This window comes from Octopus sinensis, linkage group LG3 (genome assembly GCF_006345805.1).
Source record: "Octopus sinensis linkage group LG3, ASM634580v1, whole genome shotgun sequence".
In the NCBI taxonomy this organism is placed as follows: Eukaryota; Metazoa; Mollusca; class Cephalopoda; order Octopoda; family Octopodidae; genus Octopus; species Octopus sinensis.
In genome coordinates this window covers 31,126,085-31,148,155 of record NC_042999.1, presented here as the reverse complement: position 1 = coordinate 31,148,155, position 22,071 = coordinate 31,126,085, and the positions used below count along the sequence as shown (strand labels likewise).

At 36.3% G+C, this 22,071-nt stretch overlaps 1 protein-coding gene across 1 annotated transcript in view; it reads left to right on the top strand.

Annotated features, from left to right (window-relative positions):
- LOC115209377 (matrix metalloproteinase-16) overlaps nt 1-22,071 on the top strand; it is a 159,124-nt gene that overhangs the window by 75,666 nt on the left and 61,387 nt on the right. Inside the window, exon 2 of the mRNA XM_029777759.2 lies at nt 5,626-5,726. Within this exon, the coding sequence (XP_029633619.1) occupies nt 5,626-5,726 (101 nt within the window). The remainder of the gene's footprint in view (nt 1-5,625; nt 5,727-22,071) is intronic.

Here is a 22,071-nt window from a genome sequence, read left to right as displayed (position 1 = left end):
TTAGTTTCCAACATCTGTAGTCAATGATTTTAAAAATAATAGTTTCTCGTTTCTATTTTTCTGGAAACTTAAAATCTGACTTCACGGTAAACAATTTTGATCTCCGACTTATCTGTATAACAAATGATATTATGATAAGTACAAAAGTTTGTTATATTTCTAATGTTTTGAAATGTTATTAATATTGTAGTAATGTTTTGATATCTCTTGTTCGTTTTTAACTTTTCAAAACATTCGCTCTTATTTTGCTATCTTGTCGTCAACATGAATATACATTATTTATCTGACAAGAACTATTTCGAGGACAGCCACCTCTTTATTCTTTCAAACAAAGTAAACTCCGTTCTGTCGAACTAGCACAATGTTATTTTTCCTTCTATCATAAACATACAAATATATACATATCTGCACTATTTAATATTTTCCTTGGCAAGGGTGCCCGACTGGTAGAGCGCCTAATATAATGCATCTTAGTGCGTTATTGCAGCCTGTTTCTCAAGCACAAAGAATATAAAACTTTGCTGTTTTCCTTGTATTTCCCTCATGTCATCTTATTATCTAGACAAGGATCCTGTTCCACTCATTCTATTCCATGCTTATCAGCCACTTCCTTGTCTACAAAACGAAACCATTTATTTTCACTTCTAGCAGCTGTGTTATAAGCATTCTACCAAAGGTTTGCGGCCAAAATCATCATAGTTCTCCACACCTTAAAACAACACAATATGTTTACATCGCCTTCAGTATACTTATTAATTATATAAGCCCTCACTGCATAAAGCTATAACCTCTAAATATGAGGTGCTTGTTAAAAGATAAATTATGTGCGTAGGTCGGGTGATGGACATAACTTGGAAATTGTCGCACCAAAAATATTGTTGACGATTCTTCCATGTTCTTCGAAGTAAATTACCTGTGAATCTCCCACAAATTACGATTTATTTCCATTGAAAGGAGAGGATACATTGATTACACACATAGGGAAATGTAATCCTATATAGATTAGGTTTGAAAGTGAAAATAGAGAATGGTGTATTTGTTTTGGAATAAACAAATATCTCCCTTGTCAAATAATTGTTTATACTAGAGAGGTTGATAGTTGAAATTATTTCAATCTTAGTGTTATTTGTTGCAGAAAAAATAATTCTAACCCCAGAAATACGGCATCCAAACCGAGGCCACCTGATTGATCGATACGGTGTCATTTGAACCTTTTCCCTATAGATGTGATGTCTCCTCATTTTGAATTACCTAACACTATTGAAATAACCACTTCTCCCAGGATCAGGCTGGTTTCTACCTATATCCTACCGTCTCTCCAGATGTAACACAGGTATTATCTAGCATTAGCAGTCAAACTGATATACTGAAAATAAGAATGAAATTGTGACCAATATATTGAGAGAAATTTATTGGTGAGCGAAATGAATTCAGTTCTTGAAATATACTGGATCTCATACAATCTATTATAGACCAGTCCATTCTGAAAACGGAACACGTGGTTGATAAATAAAAATCAATATTGGTATAAGTCTTGAGCTACATAACACAAACACAGTATCTTAGTAGATCAAAGAATCATGTAATTACTTTTCAACTTTTCTCAAGGAACGATGAATGATGAGACAGTTTCTGGAGGCCATGGAATAATTGAATAATTATTAATGGAATATCTACAATGTAACTTTTATTATTGCAATCATTTCAGTTTCTGACATTTATTCGATTTTATCTGTTGCCTTTCTTTGAAAATTTAAAAACTTTTGCTAGTCTGGAAGTTTGATTATTCATATATGAGACTAGTCTTAGGAATTAGAAATAAACTTGTACGTTTTACTGTGTTCTAGGCTTTTCTCTTATGTTTAAAGCAGTCTTAGAAGTAGGGGGGTCACATTGGAGTTTGTAGTCATGAACAGACACTTAGATGCAATGGTTACAGTTAGCATTTGCTCAGAACCGGCTTCTGAACATACGTCTGCTTACTCAGGCCTGACCTACATCTAAAAGACAAGCACAAAACTCTATATAATAGTCCATTTAATTCTAAATGTTATGAGGATGAAGGCCTAAACCATTTCATTCAGAAGCAACGTCAGTTTTCTATATCTGAAGTCTTCTGCTAATTGACGTTCTATTGTGAGTTTACACATTTGGCTGCGAATATTGTTTTCAGCACTGTAAAATAACAATTGTTTTATATTATTATTTTGTAATCTGCATTACTAGATTCACGACATTCTAAGTACTTATAGAAAACAGTAGGAAAACTAATTCCTATTTCAGTTCTCTTAATTTATGTGGTGCCTCATGTGGTTTATATTTGAATAAATAACAACTTATTTTTGTCAGTGTTTCTTTTTCACCCAAGTCCATCTGAAGTTAAATTAACCATGAATACGTAACTATAAAGTGTATGCATCTAATCAACATCAAGGCTTAGTTGTCTCCATAGGAAGTTATTCCAAAGTATCCCATTCAACATATAGAATCCATATTACTAGAATACAACATTTGTGACGCCCAAGTATGATTGCATCCTCTGAAAATAATTTGATTTGCCACTTTTAAGCGATTACATCTTCCACTTCATATGGTTTTCTAAATAACACTTGATAAATCTCATTATGTGAAGGCTATTTTCTTTCCTTCTGTCTGTCTCTCTCTCTCTCTCTTACCCTCTCTCTCTCACTCTCTATCTATCACTCTAATCTGTCTATTTATCTTTCTATCTCTTATTTACATATACCGATGTGATACACGGATTACATCAGGGTGGGTGGATCGTACTGCTTTCATCAACAATACACTTTAACCAGTACACGATTAGCTACTATAATAAGCAGCTGTATATTTTATACCAAAGATGATTCTGACGAAAAAAAAAAGTGAAAATTATGTAGACAAATTGGAGGCTATAAGGGAATCCCAATGTGTATGTTCCACCAAAAGATTCCGAGACTTTATACGTAAACAACGAAATACACGTAGAGAACCAAACGTGTGTTTAATTTTGCAAAGGAAAAAACATTTGCAATAAAATATTGCATTTGATTTAAAATTCCATAAATCCCAGTTATAGTAAGTAAGCTAAATATTAATTTAAAATCACTTATTAGTCAACAATGCATGGATTCTTCACAATAGATATTGATCTTCTGACATTACATCCAAGTGAAAAATAACCTCATTTTATTTACTATCTAAAGGAAGGCAGCGAGCTTGAAAGAGTCGTTAGCATGCCTTGCAGAATGCTCAGCGCATTTCGTCCGTCTTTACGTTCTTAGTTCCACTGCCGCCGAGATTGACTCGGCGTTTCCTCATTTCGGGGCCCATCAAAAAAGTGCCATCAAGTAATAGGATTGATGTAATAGACAACCCGTCCCCAACCTAAATTTCAGTAGTTGTACCTATAGTAGAAATGATTTACTACCTTAGACAAAAATAATAAAAGATCATTTAATCAGACATATAGTTAATATTTCTTTGACTTTCTTCTCGTAATATTTAAATCAATTAATTGATTTGTATACATATGAGTGGACACAGATTTCTAAACAGCTGTGGTAGTGGTGGTGATGGTAGGAGCAGGAGGAGAGGTATCATCATCATCATCAGCATCAACAGGAGCAGCAGCAGCAGCAGCAGCAGCAGTAGTAGTAGTAGTAGTAGTAGTAGTAGTAGTAGTAGTAATGGTGGTGGTGGTGGTGGTAACAGCAGTAGCAAAGGCTTAATATCGCGGCTTCAGTATGGCCATAACATAAACATGTCTGGAGTATATATTTTTAACCAATAAATTTCATTTTTTGACAGTCCACAATCTAGTTTCACATATTCTACTATTTAAAGAATGATCAATCATCATTCAATTATTCATTATTATTACCGACAGCAAACGAAAGCTACTACTCTGTGTAGTTTGAAGTGGTTAACCATTTCTTGAGCTATTGTTTCAGTTCAAATTCAATATGCTTTATCTGTATCTTGTACTTCTTTCAATCATTCGCCGTCGGCCCTCAGTATTCATTATTAAGTTTGGTACTTATTCTATCAGTCAATTTCGATGAACCGCTATGTTAAAGAAACACAAACAAACCAACAACGGTTATTTAGAGTGCTGGGTGCAAACACATACACACGCGCATACATACGACGAGAATTGTATCAGAAACCGTCTACCAAAACCATTCAAAAGGCTTTGGTCATTGCGGTGCTATAGCATCAGACACTTGTCTAACGGTGCCTCGTTCAATTCCACTGCGTGGAAAATTGGGCGGGTGTCTTGTACTAATGTCCCGAGCTTAATAAATACTTGTGAGAGAATTTAGTAGAGAGAAACTGAAAGAAGCACGTCGATTATATATATATATATATATATATATATATATATATAATATATATATATATATATATATAAATGCGTACATTATTTACATTTGACGGATATTTGTCCTCATCTTGTTTGTTGTTAACACAACGCTTCGGCTGATATACCCTCCAGCATTCATCAGGTGTCTTAGGGGAAATTTCAAGTCTGTGTTCTCATTCCTAAGGTATTTTTCGATGTTGTTGTTGTTGTAGTTATTATTATTATTATTATTATTATAATTATTATTATTATTATTATTATTATTAGTATTATAACTATTATTATGATTATACAAGTCACTGACTGGAATCGAACTCGGGATCTTGGTGTTAGCAGCCGGCACTCTTAACCACTACGCCATATGCCCGTGGATTCGGACTGCATATCCAGGCAGTGACTTGAATAATAATAATAATAATAATAATAATAATAATAATAATAATAATAATAATAATAACAGCGAAAGATACCTTAGGAATGAGAATCAGATTCGAAATTTCCCCAAGACACCTGATGAAGGCTGGAGGGTATATCAGTTGAAACGTTGTGTTAACAGACAAGATGAAGACAAATATCCGTCATATGTAAATAATGTACGTAATTACACATCTCTTAAATACAGAACTATATATATATATATATATATATATATTATATATATATATATATACACAAGATAAGAAAATGGAGAAATACATCTAAATCAAATATCAATTACCAGATAATGCTCAATCACATACTTTATTAAACCACCATATAAGAGACTGTAGGGTTAAACATAAAAAAGCAGAACAAATCAGTGTACATAAAGGAATGTACATAAAAAAAGTGTACATAAAAGAGTACCCATGGAGGGTTGCATTTACAACCCCTATCTCAATCTGTAAATATATATATATATATTATATATACGCGTCTGTTTGTAAGAATGTGTATATATTATCTGTGTGTGTATATATCTATGTGTGTCTGTGTTTGTTTCTGCCCACCAACCGCTTTTGAAAATCAGTGCCGGTATGTTTACGTTCGCGTGACTTAACGGATTGGCAAAACGAAACCCGAATGAATAAATACCATGCTTAAAAAAATAAGTACTGAGATTGATTTACCTGCTTAAACCCTTCTATGTGCTACTCCAGCATAGCCGCAGACCAATGAGTTAAAGAAGTAAAACACAAAAAATAAAACGTACTCATTAAACGAATCACGCTTTCATTCTCGATTATGTAAATATTTATAATTTTCATTTTTACTTCTAGGAAGTAAATGGAAAACAAGGGAGTTAACTTACAGAATTCTTCGAGCACCTTCCGGACTTAGCCATTACGAAGTAGAAAGGGAAATAAGACGAGCTTTTAAGGTAAGTGAATACAAATATCTATGATTCTACTTTCTAATTCAATGTATATCCATCGGCATGCCTTTGTGTGAAGGACATGTGTGTGTTATGCATGTATATATGTATTATATATATATATATATATATATATATATATATCCAAAATAAGGCGGCGAACTGGCAGAAACGTTAGAACGCCGGGCGACCTGCGTAGCCGTATTTCGTCTGTCGTTACGTTCCGAGTTCAAATTCCGCCGAGGTCGACTTTGCCTTTCATCCTTTCGGGGTCGATAAATTAAGTGCCAGTTACGCACTGGGGTCGATGTAATCGACTTAATCCTTTTGTCTGTCCTTGTTTGTCCCCTCTGTGTTTAGCCCCTTGTGGGTAGTAAAGAAATATATATGTATTATATGTGTGTACATATATGATCCATATATATATATATACATAACACACACACACATATATATATATATACATATGTATGTGTATGTGTGTGTGACCCTTCTGTACGGCTTTCACCATGATAGATTAGTATTCACTACACACATTTTTTCTCTCCTTCTTTCTTCCTGTGTTCCTTCCTGTGGAAGAGCGGAAGCTCGAAATGTAAAAGACTTTTTCAATTCCCGAACGTTATACTAATACATCTGTTTGTTTTCTACATCACTTGTCTTCGTATTTTCTTTTTTTTTCTTGAATTCTACCCCTATATATATATATATATATATATATATATATATATATATATATATATATATGATGAGAAACGTAAGATTTTAACACCGTAATTTATAAAATGCTTAACATCTATCTGCGAGAGCGTTCAACTGACATTTGTCAGTGAACGTACAGATTGTGTGCGTGTGTGTGTGTGTGTGTGTGTGTGTGTGTGTGTGTGTGTGTATGTGTGTGTGTGTGTTTGTGTGTGATCGAGTTTGTGCGTCTCTGTACCTCACCATAACCACAGTGCAATAACTGAAACAAGTAAGAAGATAAAATAATTAAGCTGATAAATGAATCACGTACGTTACTAGGATTTCGTGGCTTTGGATGGGATGGAAGCACTCCGTCGGTTACGACGATGAGGGTTCCGGTTGATCCGACCAACGAAACAGCCTGCTCGTGAAATTAACGTATAAGTGGCTGAGCACTCCACAGACACGTGTACCCTTAACGTAGTTCTCGGGGATATTCAGCGTGACACAGAGAGTGACAAGGCCGGCTCTTTGAAATACAGGTACAACAGAAACAGGAAGTAAGAGTGAGAGAAGGTTGTGGTGAAAGAGTACAGCAGGGATCACCACCATCCCCTGCCGGAGCCTCGTGGAGCTTTTAGGTGTTTTCGCTCAATAAACACTCCCAACGCCCGTGGCTTTACCCTCTGTACGAAGGGGTAATAGATGGCATCTTTCTTTCTGCCTCTCCAAGATATACAGTGCTAACGTGATCTTTAAAAATGTTACCGATAACCTTTAAAACAATGCTTACCGTTAATGTTATATTGCACAGTGTGCCGCGAACATTTTGTAAATGAGCAGTGTTAATGTCTGCGTGTTCACTTCCGTTTCACCTATACATGAATGCGAGCTTGAGTGCATGCGAACGAGTGAAAGTAAAAGTAATGGATAAAGATGTTACAAACTACATATGTTTCAAAAGTGTATGGAATCCATGTTACGAAACATCAAATCCGTTTCATATGAAATGCGTATTCATCCGGGACTTGTATTTGATACATTGACTAGTAAATTTATTGATCAATTATGATTTCATTTGGTTTTCTAAGCAAGCCTTTTTTTATGCTCAGGAACGAACCGAACGTTTTACCATGATCGATTTGATCTTCTTAACTTTATAAATGTGTATGTATGCGCGCGCGCGTGTGCATGGATTCGAGCGTGTGTCTGGAAATCTTCCGAAGCAAGCTTATAAATACTGGAATGCAAATGAGAAAATATATAAACGAATACTACAGAGGAGAAGCCATTAATAATTATGGGTTAACCATTTAAACACATTGCGAACAAAAGCCAATTCATAGATAACAAACATGAAATACAGCCCAAGTAAAAACTTCGTTTGCTAGACACTGCTATATATCATACCATTACCGGCATGGTTTATCACAGGACTTGATATATTGTTCTGACCATTAGCTGTCATATCTTTATCCTATTGAGTGTTCAGAGGACATAAAAGGGCTTTCTCTTTTAAATAGAGGCTTAACATGTAGTCATTATAAATTAAAACACTTTATTCTGTTCAGACCAACTAATTGATTTCCTTTTTTAAGACATATGTTTGATAAAAAAAAAATGAGAAAAATGCATATATTCCCCAAGAGCCATCATGACGAATGCAATTTATATGCTGCTGAGTTTAAAAGATAAACAGGTCGGAGAATAAAGGAAGGCTTTAGCGGCGCTTTCTGTAAAATGGTCTCTTGCCATATTATTAAATGAGAGTTATTTACAAACAGTTTCGATTCGGAACCAATAAATTTCTAACAACTGTCGTGTTTGGAATCCACGAGTGTTTCTTTCTATATATCAAACGTAAATGATTGCTTTTGAAAATTGGAATGCATATACTGAACATCACATGTCTACAAGCAAAGGAATGTGTATGTGTGTGTGTATGTGTGTGTGTGTGTGTGTGTGTGTGTGTGTGTGTGTATGTAGGCACAGACTTGGCTGTGTGGTAAGAAGCTTTATTCCCAACCACATTGTTCCAAGTTAAGCCCAACTGCGTAGCAAGTTGGTCAAGTGTCATGTCATCTGCTATAGTTCCGGGTCAACCAAAGCCTTGTCTGTCGATTATATATATATATGTATATAAGTGTAGCAAAACTGCGCTGCTGCAGCATGGCCACAGCTCCGAGCTGAAACTACAATACACACACACATATATATCTGTATATATATATCTATCTATATATATATATATATATATATATAATATATATATATATATATATATATATATATACATATATATACATAGATATACATATATATATGCATATGTTTATATATTTATATATATAGATACATGCATATATATATATATTTACGATTATATATACGATATATATATATATATTTACGCGTGGCTTAGTGGTTAGGGCATTCGGCTCATGATCGTAAGGTTGTGAGTTCGATTCCCGGCGACGCGTTGTGTCCTTGAGCAAGACACTTTATTTCACGTTGCTCCAGTCCACTCAGCTGGCAAAAATGAGTTGTACTTGTATTTCAAAGGGTCAGCCTTGTCACTCTCTGTGTCACGCTGATTATCCCCGAGAACTACGTTAAGGGTACACGTGTCTGTGGAATGCTCAGCCATTTGCACGTTAATTTCACGAGCAAGCTGTTCTGTTGATCGTATCAGCTGGGACCCTCGTCGTCGTAACCGGCGGAGTCTTCATATTTACGATAATATATACGATATATATATACATACATGCATACATATATATATATATATATATATATATATATATATATATATATATATATATATATATATATATATACACGATATATATATATATATATATATATATATATACACGATATATATATAATATATAATATATATATATACACGATATATATACGTATATATATATATATATATTCACTCATATGTAAGTCTAACATATGCAGTTGTTACCGGTTGATTAATAAATCTGGGAATATCTTTAGCACGCCAAACAAATTGCGTTGCCGCATTTTGGCCGTCTTTACGTTCTGAGTTGAACTTCCACTGAGGTCAACTTTTCGACTTTGCTTTTCATCCTTTTGGTGTTATACAGAATAAGTACCAGTTCAGCACAGCGGATGAGGCACTCAAGCTATCTCCTTTCCCGAAATTGTTAGTCTCGTAACAAAAATCTGGAGCCACCATCACCATATTCGTTTCGGGTTCCAAGTACTGGTTTCAAATATCACCGATGTGAAATTTGCTTTTCATTTTTTAACTTTATTCGTTAAGGTTGATAGTGTAATGTAAAGATCAAGTACCGACGTCCGTGTTATCGGCGAACACTTTTACATGTTTCGTAGCTGTATCAGATACTATTATGAGAGACGAAATAGCAAACTCAATTAAGGATTAGAAATATGGGATCTTTTCGGTTTGAATGGCAGATTTTTTCTAGCGGTGTCATATGAAATTGTCACCCATAATTATAACCCTAGTATTGATCTATTGCATTTCAATCTATTTTAAGGTTAGGGTTAGGTGTGGGGGGAAGGATATATTTTTTTCTTCACAAATGTAAATAAACCAATCTGTTTCTTAAACGAGGGACACATTTATACGGCACAGAATGTTATTTACCTCAATGGACGTCACTGATTGGTTGAAATTGCAGAAATTGAAGAAAAACAACAACAAATATCTTACAAACTATAGAATTTTCTCAATAAAGCCAAGAGAAAAATATGTTTTATAAACACATTCTACCAGTATACGTAGTTTAAAATTTTTTTAGTTACCTAGAAATTATGTTAAAAACTGCCGTTCAAACCGAAAAGATCCGAAAAATGTATTCTGGAATTTTACGTTTCAAACAGTAAATCCCACCGAAATTAACTCTGCCTTTCGTCCTTTCGAGATTGATAAGGTAAAATGTACTTGAAACATTTTATAAGCACGGTGGATGTGCACAGCCATGAAAGAGTCGAACAAAATACATTGTGGTACTCTTCATTCTGTTAGACTAATTCCATGCTGTATCGTATTTTAGTATCTACACCGTTTGACTATTGGTGCTTTATAATTATTTTTATTCAAATTCATCCAATTATAAATTGCATAACGTGGCTCACTCCTCACGTCGTCTCGTGTAATTCAACACGATTTTGTAAGCCACTTGTTTAATGGTTCATTGTATTTTTGCTCTATCTGTTCGAGTCCTTGGAGTTAATGAGCAAATAATCATCACCATCATCATCATCATCATCATCATCATCGATGTTATTACTATTAGTGTTATTATTATTATTATTATTGTTGTTGTTGTTGTTGTTGTTGTTGATGTCATTATTGACATCACCTCTTCATGGCCGTCATCATCAGCAAATAACTGCATCCTCATCAATAAAAATATATAACCATTATGATTTAATGCAAGCAAGGCAAAATCGATAGATGGATTTTCAGAAACTGCAGAAAAATTATAATTGGTGTATGGTACATCAATTTCAGAAAAATCATATATATATACAAGCTTATATATATATATATATATATATATATAAAGGCATATATAAACATGTAGATACACACACACGCATAATTATGAGTACATGTCTACGTAGACATTTATATATAATCATGGACACTTAATGACAAAAATGCACAATTGCTCCATAAATATATGCTTACACGTGGTCTGCATATATTTACTGATTTAACTCAATTTATAAATGATCGAATGACGGACTACAATTGAATAAGAGCGTTAGTGTTGCGTTTCTGGTTCCCAACCAGATGGTTCGATGCCTACTTTCAATGCTTGGTACCTTGGGCAAGTGACTTTTCCTATAGATTCGTGCGACAAAAGCATAGTGAGGGGATTTGGAAGACAGAAGCCGAAAGAAGCCTGTCGTATATATATATATATATGAGTGTGTGCGTGTGTGTGTTCGTGTGTGTGTGTGTATATACATATATATATATATATATATATATATAGAGAGAGAGAGAGAGAGAGAGAGAGAGAGAAAGAAGAGTAGATAGAGATACATAGGTAAATAGACAGATAGATAGATAGATAGATGATAGATAGAGATAGATAGAGAGATAGATGATAGATAGATAGATAGATAGATAGAAGAGATAGATAGATAGATAGATAGATAGATAGATGGATGGATAGATAGATGGAGATATGGATGGAGATGAGATGGATGGATGGATGGATGGATGGATAGATAGATAGATAGATAGATAGATAGATAGATAGAAGATAGATAGATAGATAATAGATAGATAGATAGATAGATAGATAGATAGATAGATAGATAGATAGATAGATAGAAGATAGAGACAGACCAACAGGTATAGTTGCACAATGTGGTGTTGAGCATAAAGGCATGAAATACCTACATCGTATTAATCGTACTTCGAATGGTAACAGTATGAATGGCAATATTTATAATCGAACAGTATCAGGTGATAGGACTTGTTGTGATGGCAATGCATAAATTGTCATGCGTGTAAATACATGAAGGTGTAACACTTAAGGCATATGGAAAGCTTCAAAAGTTTCTATATTATGCCGTAAAATATTGACATTTTAAAACAACATGGTGTTTGAGAGCATGCGCTCAAATGCGCATCATGTCCGACGATGTCTTAAATGGCTGAAACTGTCATCAAAATTCTCCTTCAAGAATAATTTATGTACATAATATATATCGTCAGTAAATCGTAAATCCGAAACAGAAGCACACTAATTTATAGAGCAGTGGAGTTATTAGGAGTGGCTATGTTGTAAGTAGTTTGCTAACCAACCACATGGTCCCAGGTTCCGTCCCACTGGGTGGCACCTTGGACAAGTGTCTTCTACTGTAGCCTCGGGCCGACAAAATCCTTGTGAGTAGATTCGGTAGACAATAACTGAAAGAAGCCTGTCGTATTTATATGTGTGTTTGTTTTTGTGTGTGTGTATTTGTGTTTTTTTGTTTTTTGTGTTTGTGTGTGTGCATTTGATTCCTCCACCACCATCGCTTGACAATCGATGTTTGTGTGTTTGCTTCCCCGTTACTTAGCGGTTCGGCATAAGAGACCGGTAGAGTAAGTACCAGGTTTACAAAGAATAAGCCCTGGGGTCGATTTGATCGAATGAATGTGGTGCTCCAGGAAGGCCGCAGTCAAATGACTGACAAAATAAAAGAAATACATAGTATATATCGTGTATCAGTCATTAGACTGTAGCCATGGCGTGGTAACTTCTTGAAGATTTTTAATCAAACTTAGATTTGTTCTTTGAATCCTGCTTTTTCTATCGGTCTTCCTTAACCACTAGGTTACGAAGACCTGAATACACCAACGCCGGTCATCAAGCTATGATGGGAGTTAAACACACACGTACACACACGTACACTCGCAAACACACGCACACACAGGCATTTATATATGTATATATATATATAATATATATATATAGACAATATTTAGTGGACTGACCTAAAAAAAAATTTATGTTCGGACTTTTTAAAAATATGCTAGACCACTGGTTTTAATTGATTAATATCAATTTCTACCATTATTTAATTATATATATATATATATATAGAAAATAGTAAAAAGTGAAAAAACTACAGAAGGCTTGTTTAAAAGGTTAAAAAATATATATTTGAGTCAATATGTCTGAAGAATGTTATAAATTTTTTCATACGTGTCATTGTATGAAAAAAATTTATAACATTCTTCAGACATATTGACTCAAATATATATATTTTAACCTTTTAAAACAAGCCTTCTGTAGTTTTTTCACTTTTTACTATTTTCTATATATATATATATGTGACGGTCTTCTCTCAGTTTCCGTCAACCAAATCCACTTACAAGGATTTAGTTGGCCGGAGGGTATAGTAGAAGACATTTGCCCAAGGCTCCACGCATTTGGACTGAATTTGGAATCACATTAATGGGAAACAAGCATTTTACCACCCAGCCACGCCGGTGTGTGTGTGTGTTAATCAATACACACTCATACATATGCATTCTGGAAGTAGGTTTGACTTTTCGTAATATTATCATGATAACTGATGATTGATGATGATGTTGATGATGAATATCTAAGTTCAAAAGACATGCGTTTTTGCGTATGTATGTTGTCTTCATGTGAAGATGCATGACTCAGTGATTTAGAGTGTCGAGCTTGCGATCGCGAGGTTGTGAGTTCGAATCTCGGACCGGGCTGTGTGTTGTGCTCTTGAGCAGGACACTTTATTTCACGTTGCTCCAGTTCACTCAGCTGTAGAAATGAATTGTGGCACACAGGTGCCAAGCTGTATCGGCCCCCTTGCCTTTCCCCTTGGATAACACTGGTGGCGTGGAGAGGAGAGGCCGATATGCATGGACGAGCTGGCAGAAACGTTAGCACGCCGGGCGAAATGCGTAGCCGTATTTCGCCTGCCGTTACGTTCTGAGTTCAAATTCCGCCGAGGTCGACTTTGCCTTTCATCCTTTCGGGGTCGATTAAATAAGTACCAGTTACGCACTGGGGTCGATATAATCGACTTAATCCGTTTGTCTGTCCTTGTTTGTCCTCTCTGTGTTTAGCCCCTTGTGGGTAGTAAAGAAATAGGTATGCATGGACGACTGCTGGTCTTCCATAAACAACTTTTCCCGGACTTGTACCTTGGAGGGAAACTTTCTAGGTGAAATCCCATGGTCATTCATGACTGAAGGGGGCCTCAGCATGTTCTCTCTTTATGATTGTACGTGTAAATACATTTATATAAGCACTCACATGTGAGTTTTCTTACTGAGTGAGTGTTTTTGTGTGCTTGTGTGCGTGTGTCTCATGTTGTCAAGGATATTGCCTCCAGGAAATTGTATTTTATATTATATGTCTAATGCTAATCTGATATTTTCAAGTACAGTAATCATTTGTGTTGGGCATTACTAACACTGAAATCTCTTTTATCACCAACACCTCAAACACCATCATCAAAAGCGTCAGCATCAAAATCATTATCAACAACATGACTATTGTACAACATCACCATATCAACCTCCGACCGTCATCTTCGCTTCCTCACCATCCAAAGTTACTTCGCCTCCATTACAGTCAAAATCCACGTCATTATCACCATCGACATGTCATCATCCTCACAATCATCATCACCATTAGCAAGATGTAAGTAACGACAGCATCACCATAGGAACATCACAATATCATCATTGCTACAATCTCCACAAATATAACAGCGTCAGCACGATGTCAGATTCAGCATCAACGTATCAACATCACAGAATCACAATTATCACCTTCAAACATCATCGTCATCACCACAAGAATTAACATCACTCATATCGTCATCGACATGTCATCTCAGTCATAGCACCACCGTCATCATCATTATCAACACCATGAATAACATCACTGAAATATCATCATACTCACCGTTACTCTAGCGACAACAATAGACATAAAATATAAAATAACATTAGACATATGATATCAAATACCGTCTCCTGATGGCAAGATCCTTGACAACATGAGACACACGCACACAAACACACAGAAACATTCAGTAATAAAACTCACATGTTAGTGGTTATATAAAGCTATTTACACGCACATTCATAAAGAGACAACCTACATACGAAATCATTTGTATTATAAGCAAAAATATCTTACAAACAAATTCACATTATTGTTAATTGCAACAACTATCTTCTCAGCAACACCAAATCCGACACTCACGTCTATCCGTTAATATTACGACAATAGAAACAGCAGACACTCTATATATCAACCCATCATCACAATCGTCATCACCTCCAAAACTGTGACATCAATTTTACGTTATTTAACAGAAATCTCAGACACTAATTCTTTAAAATATTTTAAATGCACTTTCAAATATGTAATAAAAAATGTATTTGAAAATCTTAATATTTTTCTCAACTCTAGCTTGCCATTAGAAGAAAAAGAGGGTAAGGGCGATGCTACGTTATTATGGTAAATGGATATTCTATATACTGCAAGCTACAATGATTCCAGCATCAAATTCGAGAATAATGATCTTTCCATCTACATTAGTATAAAGGATATTGCTACCAATTTCGTTCTTGTAGACTGAGGTGTTAATGAAGGAGAAACTATTGATGAATGAATGTATAGATTGGTAAAGAGTAAGCTACCTGAATGGATAGATAAACAGATATATATATATATATATATATATATATATATATATATAGATAGATAGATAGATAGATAGATAGATAGATAGATAGATAGATAGATACATAGATACATAGCGAGACAGATAGATACATAGTTAGATAGATAGATAGATAAATAAATAGTTAGATAGATAGTTAGATAGATAGGTATATATATATATATATATATATATATATATATATAGATAGATAGATAGATAGATAGATAGATAGATAGATAGATAGATAGATAGATATGTAGATAGATAGATAACTTTCTTCATTGGTTAGACAGGGCTGAACATAGAGGGGACACATACAAATGTAGAGCATTTCATTTTGAAAATGAAAAAGAAAAAGAGTAAAAATGAGAAAAAGAAAGTAAAATTCCGATCAAAAGTGATCGGGGAAACAATAAGCGATCGAAAGGGATCGTGTATCACAGAAAAATTTTTTAAATGTAAAAAGCAATATTAGTTTTATCCGTGGAAAGAAAAGCCTACGGAGGGAATAAATACACGAGAGCAAAGTGCTCTTTCTCTCTCTCTCTCTCTCTCTCTCTCTCTCTCTCTCTCTCTCTCTCTCTCTCTCTCTCTCTCTCTCTCTCTTTCTCTTTCGATTTACAGGATCATGCTCAAACAGGTTTGGTCACTCACAAAAACAATCTTTGCTACATTCATCTACCATTTTTCTTTGAAACTTTCAGGAGACAAAGCCTCCATCCCCACCTTCCTTTTCAAGTGGTACATGCAGAAGTTGATGAGCGATTGACCAGAGAGGTAAATGTTTGTCTCTAATCCTTTCGCTCGAGTCTACCACACACATTCTTTCACCATGGCCACCAGTACGATGAAGACTGCCTTGCCTTCCCAGTTGAGAGAAGGTGGCGGAGCATTTGTCACGATAGACTCTGCCGACAGGAGGCGTTCGGCATAATCCCACAGGTCCGAAATGGTTGGGCACTGCACGAGTGCGTCCAGAACGGATTCGTAGCTCTGACCGCATCTCGGGCAAGTCGGTCCGGTGTGTCTTGAACCGTGCCTGTAGAAATTATCCTGAACAGGTAATGCATCTCGATAGCACTGCCAGGCTAGGGGGTCTTTGGTGATTGTTCATAGGTCCCGGCCCGAAATTTGTCCTGAACAAGCGGGTCAGGTGTTCCTCGTCGATGCGCAGACTCTGCCCGAGATTGTCGTCGCACCTCCCCTCCACTAATACTCTCTAGAACGCATTTGTTGTAATGAAGTCGCACAAGTTTTGTCCCGGACGGCAGAGTTGCTTGTGAGCAAGGCGGCACTCGCGGTGCCATTCGCCTAGCCTCTGTCTCTGTTTGATACACGACTGCAGTTCGACCAAGGAGACGAGCTGCGGGAAAGCGCGCCGCACAAACGATGACCACACCTGTTTGCCGTTGTCTATGATGCGCCGGAGATGTCGCAGTCTCAGCGAATGTTTGCTGGGGATAGAGTCGGGACAAGGGACGACGAACAGACAGTAGTCGATGACGGATGCGATGTACGCGTTCTCCACCTCCACCCGATCATTTAGGGAAAGCTTCCTCTCGGCTCATTGCAGGGTAAGAGTGGCCACCTTAGTTGTTTTTTCGCTCCAGTTCTTCACCATTTGGAGGTCCGGACCGAACCAGACTCCAAGCAATTTTACCGGTCCGTCGGTCCAGTGTCCTACGATGGAGACGCTGTTGGACGGCATGGGCTTGCTTCTCCAAGTGCCGAACAGCACGCCCACTGATTTTCCCGGTTAAGTTTTTGCTCCCGTTAACGCTTCGTATTCTTTTTCATGTCTCGCCGACCGGGTCGATGTGCTTGTGGCTTGACACTATGACGGTGACAGCGTCCGCGTATACACACAAACTCCTCCCGTATCCCAGCTCTCATGGGATGACCCTCAGCGTCGCCGGCTTCCGCAGTAGTGGCTCAAGAGACAATGCATACAGAAGCGACGAGAGGGAGCATCCTTGACGAACCGAACGCATGATGTTAAATGGTCTGGATGGCCATTCACGCGAACTACTGTGCGGATGCCGCTGTATAAAGCAGTGATCCAACCACAGAATATGGGACCGAAACCAGCCGCTTTAAGGACGCCCTATCAAAAGATTTTGATTCATCCAAATTGATCAGCGCCCCACCCATGCCAAGATTCTTGACTACCCTGTCTATGATGTAGCGCATCAGATGCAGGTTGTCATGGATACTCCTACCCGGCACGGCGCACGTTTGCGCCTTGTCGACTAGTATCTCGATGACAAGTGCCAACCTTTTGGCTAACATCTTGGCCAAAATTTTCAAATCTGCATTGAGCAGAGTGTTGGTCCTGATGTTATCTATGACGTTCCCCTTGTATGGATCTTTGTTTAGCAGTGCTACATCACCTAGCTTTACAAATACGATGATACTCCCCTTTTTCTGCCAGTTGCAGTAGACAGCTGCCAAGACGCCCACAAACAAATGTGGCATATGACAATAAAATTCGTAGGGTACGCCATCCAAGCCTGGTGACTAATCTCTCGCGCAGCCTGAAATCGCATCCCGTACGTCCGCGGCAGTGATAGGTCTTTCACAACACTCCGACACTATTCCTGAGAGTCGTAGCAGGTCATGCAGGTAGGCACTAAAATCCGCTCTGCGTCCTGACCCACCAGTTGTCCCGAACAGTGGGGCAAAGTTTCAGCTTTCAGGCTCGAGTAATTCACGCCTCAGTTCATGGCGGCTCTGTTACCTCGTTGCGTCTCCGCCACTCGGGCATCTCGGGCGGCTCAAACTCCCTCGTCCCTCAGAGCACGCATCCTAGCTCTGGCAATGCATCCTTCGTGTTTGGCGTTGAAGTGCTGGTCGAGGGCGAATCTCACTGCCAGTACGTTGGCCGCGATGCCACTTCTAAATGCCTCTTCTAATTTCTTCGCTAGGTCTCCCTGTATTCTATTTCGGTCTACTGCTAGGGTCTTACTGTACCTAGCCGATTCTGCTTTAATTGCCTTCTTTGGGGCATACCACCATTTGTTGTTGATGATGGCACCCGTCAATGCTCTCTTAACTAATTTGCTTATCCGATCCCTGTAATCCTGGCGTGCCCCTTTTCCCTCGGCCCTGTTTCCCCACGTTATGTAGTCTTTAAAAGCCCATATGGGCCTTAGACATTTTCCCACATTTTCTTGAGCGGCCTCAAAGTACATAAAAATGTACATTTGTTTTCGCGTTGAGTGTTTTGTAAATGAGTGGATTGTTTTGTTTTTTTTTTGGTTTTTTGAGATATTTTTCGCAATGTCTTCAGGTGTCTGTAATTGAATGGTGACTTCATTTTTTTGTAAAAATTTCTTTTCAGTCAAATAGTGCTTCCTTCGAAAAATGAATTTTTTTTTTCTTGGCTTCAAAGTAGCTACAAGATTGTTATCGGTATTCGTGTTGGTTGTGGTGGTGATGGCTGTGGTAGTGGTAGCAGTAGTGGAGGCAACGGTTGTAGTAGCAGAAGCATTCGTGCCTTCTAAGGCCCGTGTGTGTTCAAGCGGAACGGCTTTGCTTTCAGCTCCCTTCGACTCTAGCATTGGTAGAGGTGGGAAGTCGGCCTCATGGTTTCGTTCAGCCATATTTGTTTAGAAATATGGCATGGAAACCGAAGAAAATAGAAATGTAAATAGGTTTGAAACTTACCCTAAGGGTCAATTCCTCCATTGAAACCACACAAACGAAAGCTGGGTGCTTTACACACCGTTTGTGTAAAAATTGAGACAAAATGTGTGCAATAAAAGGTCGTAAAAAGCGATTGGCTTTGGAGCCAATGCGACATCACGTCAGTCGATAAGGTAGATAGATAGATAGATAGATAGATAGATAGATAGATAGATAGATAAATAGATAGATAGATAGATAGATAGATAGATAGATAGATAGATAGATAGATAGATAGATAGATAAATAGATAGATAGATAGATAGATAGATAGATAGATAGATAGATAGATAGATAGATAGATAGATAGATAGATAGATAGATAAATGCGTGTATAGATGCTTGTAAAATACAGAGACAAAGATGAATTTGGAGATTAGATGGGGGAATATATTGGTGTAAAAAAGCAGAAAATTAGATGTTATTCGTGTTAGAAATAATGCATGTATATATATGCGAGTATACGTGAAAATATACATCGATCTACAAAATGACACGCACAAACATATATATATATGCATGCATACACACAAACTCATATAAGTGTGTATGTGTGATATATGTGATTAAGGGTAGGTATTCATGTGATAGATTACCGAGTATTTGAAGAGTTAATTAATAATAATGTATCTACCAATAACTAATATATAAGCATAATTTTTCACAGCCACTCTCACACACTTATATATAATGAAATTTTTTTTTGTGAATGCATAAATATCCATATTCAATTAACAGACAAATATGCATGTGTTTTACATGTATAAATTGTCAATGCAATATTTGGGTTTTATAAATATATTAATTGATCTCCGGTGTTGATTGGTATTTCATTTCGTCAATCGGCTGCAATTGCCTACTCATTGTACTTTATATATAATTATAAGCGGCCTATTCTTGTGTATATATATATATATATATTATATATATATATATATATATATATTTATTTATTTAATGTCGGATAATATTTTTTTCTTCGAGAAAATTTTATCAATGGCCAGCATATTAAAAAATACCTTTAAAGGTTAAACTTATAAACAACTTATAAATAAGGGCAAACGAAAAACTTATAATGGTTACGGACAATGTGTTTAATTTCGGCATATTTCGCATTGAAAATGTTTTCGTTTGCCCTTATTTATAAGTTGTTTATATATATATATATATACACACACATACATGCACTGTGTTAGCGTGTTAACATTATGAATATAATTGTTTTGGGTCAGAGCTTTGTTGAGCGTGTCTGTGTGCATTTATGTGACTGTCTGTGAGCCTATCTGCTTGTTTGTGTGCATCTTGCTGAGAGTGATGAAGAACTAAATGGAAGTAGACTTGGCTATTTCAATCTCATCTCATCTCTTCGAAGTGGATATTTTACGTCCTCAGCCTCATTTATTGCAATATGTGACACGAACTCTGTCTCATCAATAAATTGAAAAAGTGCTTCAATAAGGAAAAAAAAATACACTGAAAGAACTAAAAGCATCTAACGAAGATCCATGCTATGCTACACATGATAAATATGTTTCCACTTAAAAATAAATCACATTTTGCAATAATAGACGCTGAAGGTCTTCCTGGAGATTGAGCTATTGCAAATGAGGAGAAGTAAACTTTACTTTAATATATTTTTTCTTTCTTCATTTCTATGCAATTTTTTTTTATTATACGTATACACGATATCTTTCCCTCCACTCCCCATTCATACTCAGTGTTTTAATTCGGATTTGATGTAAAAGCTAAACTAACGTCTTATGATGTCACATCTCTGCATGCAGCATGCATTAGAAGGTTTTCCTGTCGCCTTATTAAGGTAGAAATGAAACACTTTTTTTTTTCAGACGACATGAAATTGCTCATTTAAATTTTTAGACATTTTTTTTTCTCAATCTTAAAACATTCTTAACTTATATGTAAGCCATAAAAATTCACAAATGGAATGAAATTATTTAAGCAGGAAGTGAAACCGTGCTACAGATTTAACAGATAATTCTTTCGTTAAATATTTTAGTTAAACTTCATGTAACAGTTGGTTTTGGATAAGCTTTAGTATGATATTTCCTCGGCTATTCTAAGTTGAATTATTAGACGGTGATCTGGCAGAAACGTTAGCACGCCGGGCGAAATGCGTAGCCGTATTTCGTCTGCCTTTACGTTCTGAGTTCAAATTCCACCGAGGTCGACTTTGCCTTTTATCCTTTCCGGGTCGATAAATTAAGTACCAGTTACGCACTGGGGTCGATGTAACCGACTTAATCCATTTGTCTGTCCTTGTTTGTCCCCTCTGTGTATGGCCCCTTGTGGGAAGTAAAGATTATTATTCTAACTTAAATTTTTTATATTCTATTTCATTGAGGTGAAATCTGTAATATTTAAGACACACATATACATACGTTCACACAGGCAGTTGCATACTCATATACATAGACACATATATCTATACGCATGTGATACACACATGATAACATGTGTTTATGTTTACTGCCTACATATGTGTGTGTATATATACCTGACATGGCCTATGAATGACGGCACGTGAAAATCACTGTCAAATATTTTATCTCTACGATAAATAGTTATCTTTACTACATTAAACTGCATTTTATAAATTTTGAAATTGTTTCGCTCTTCTTTTTTTCGTTATCAAAAACTACTATACATTCACGTTATCTTCTATTTCATAAAACAGTTCCATATATTTCATGGCAGTCAAAAGATAAGTAAATGAGATATTCGAAATTATGTGTGCTGTGATTTT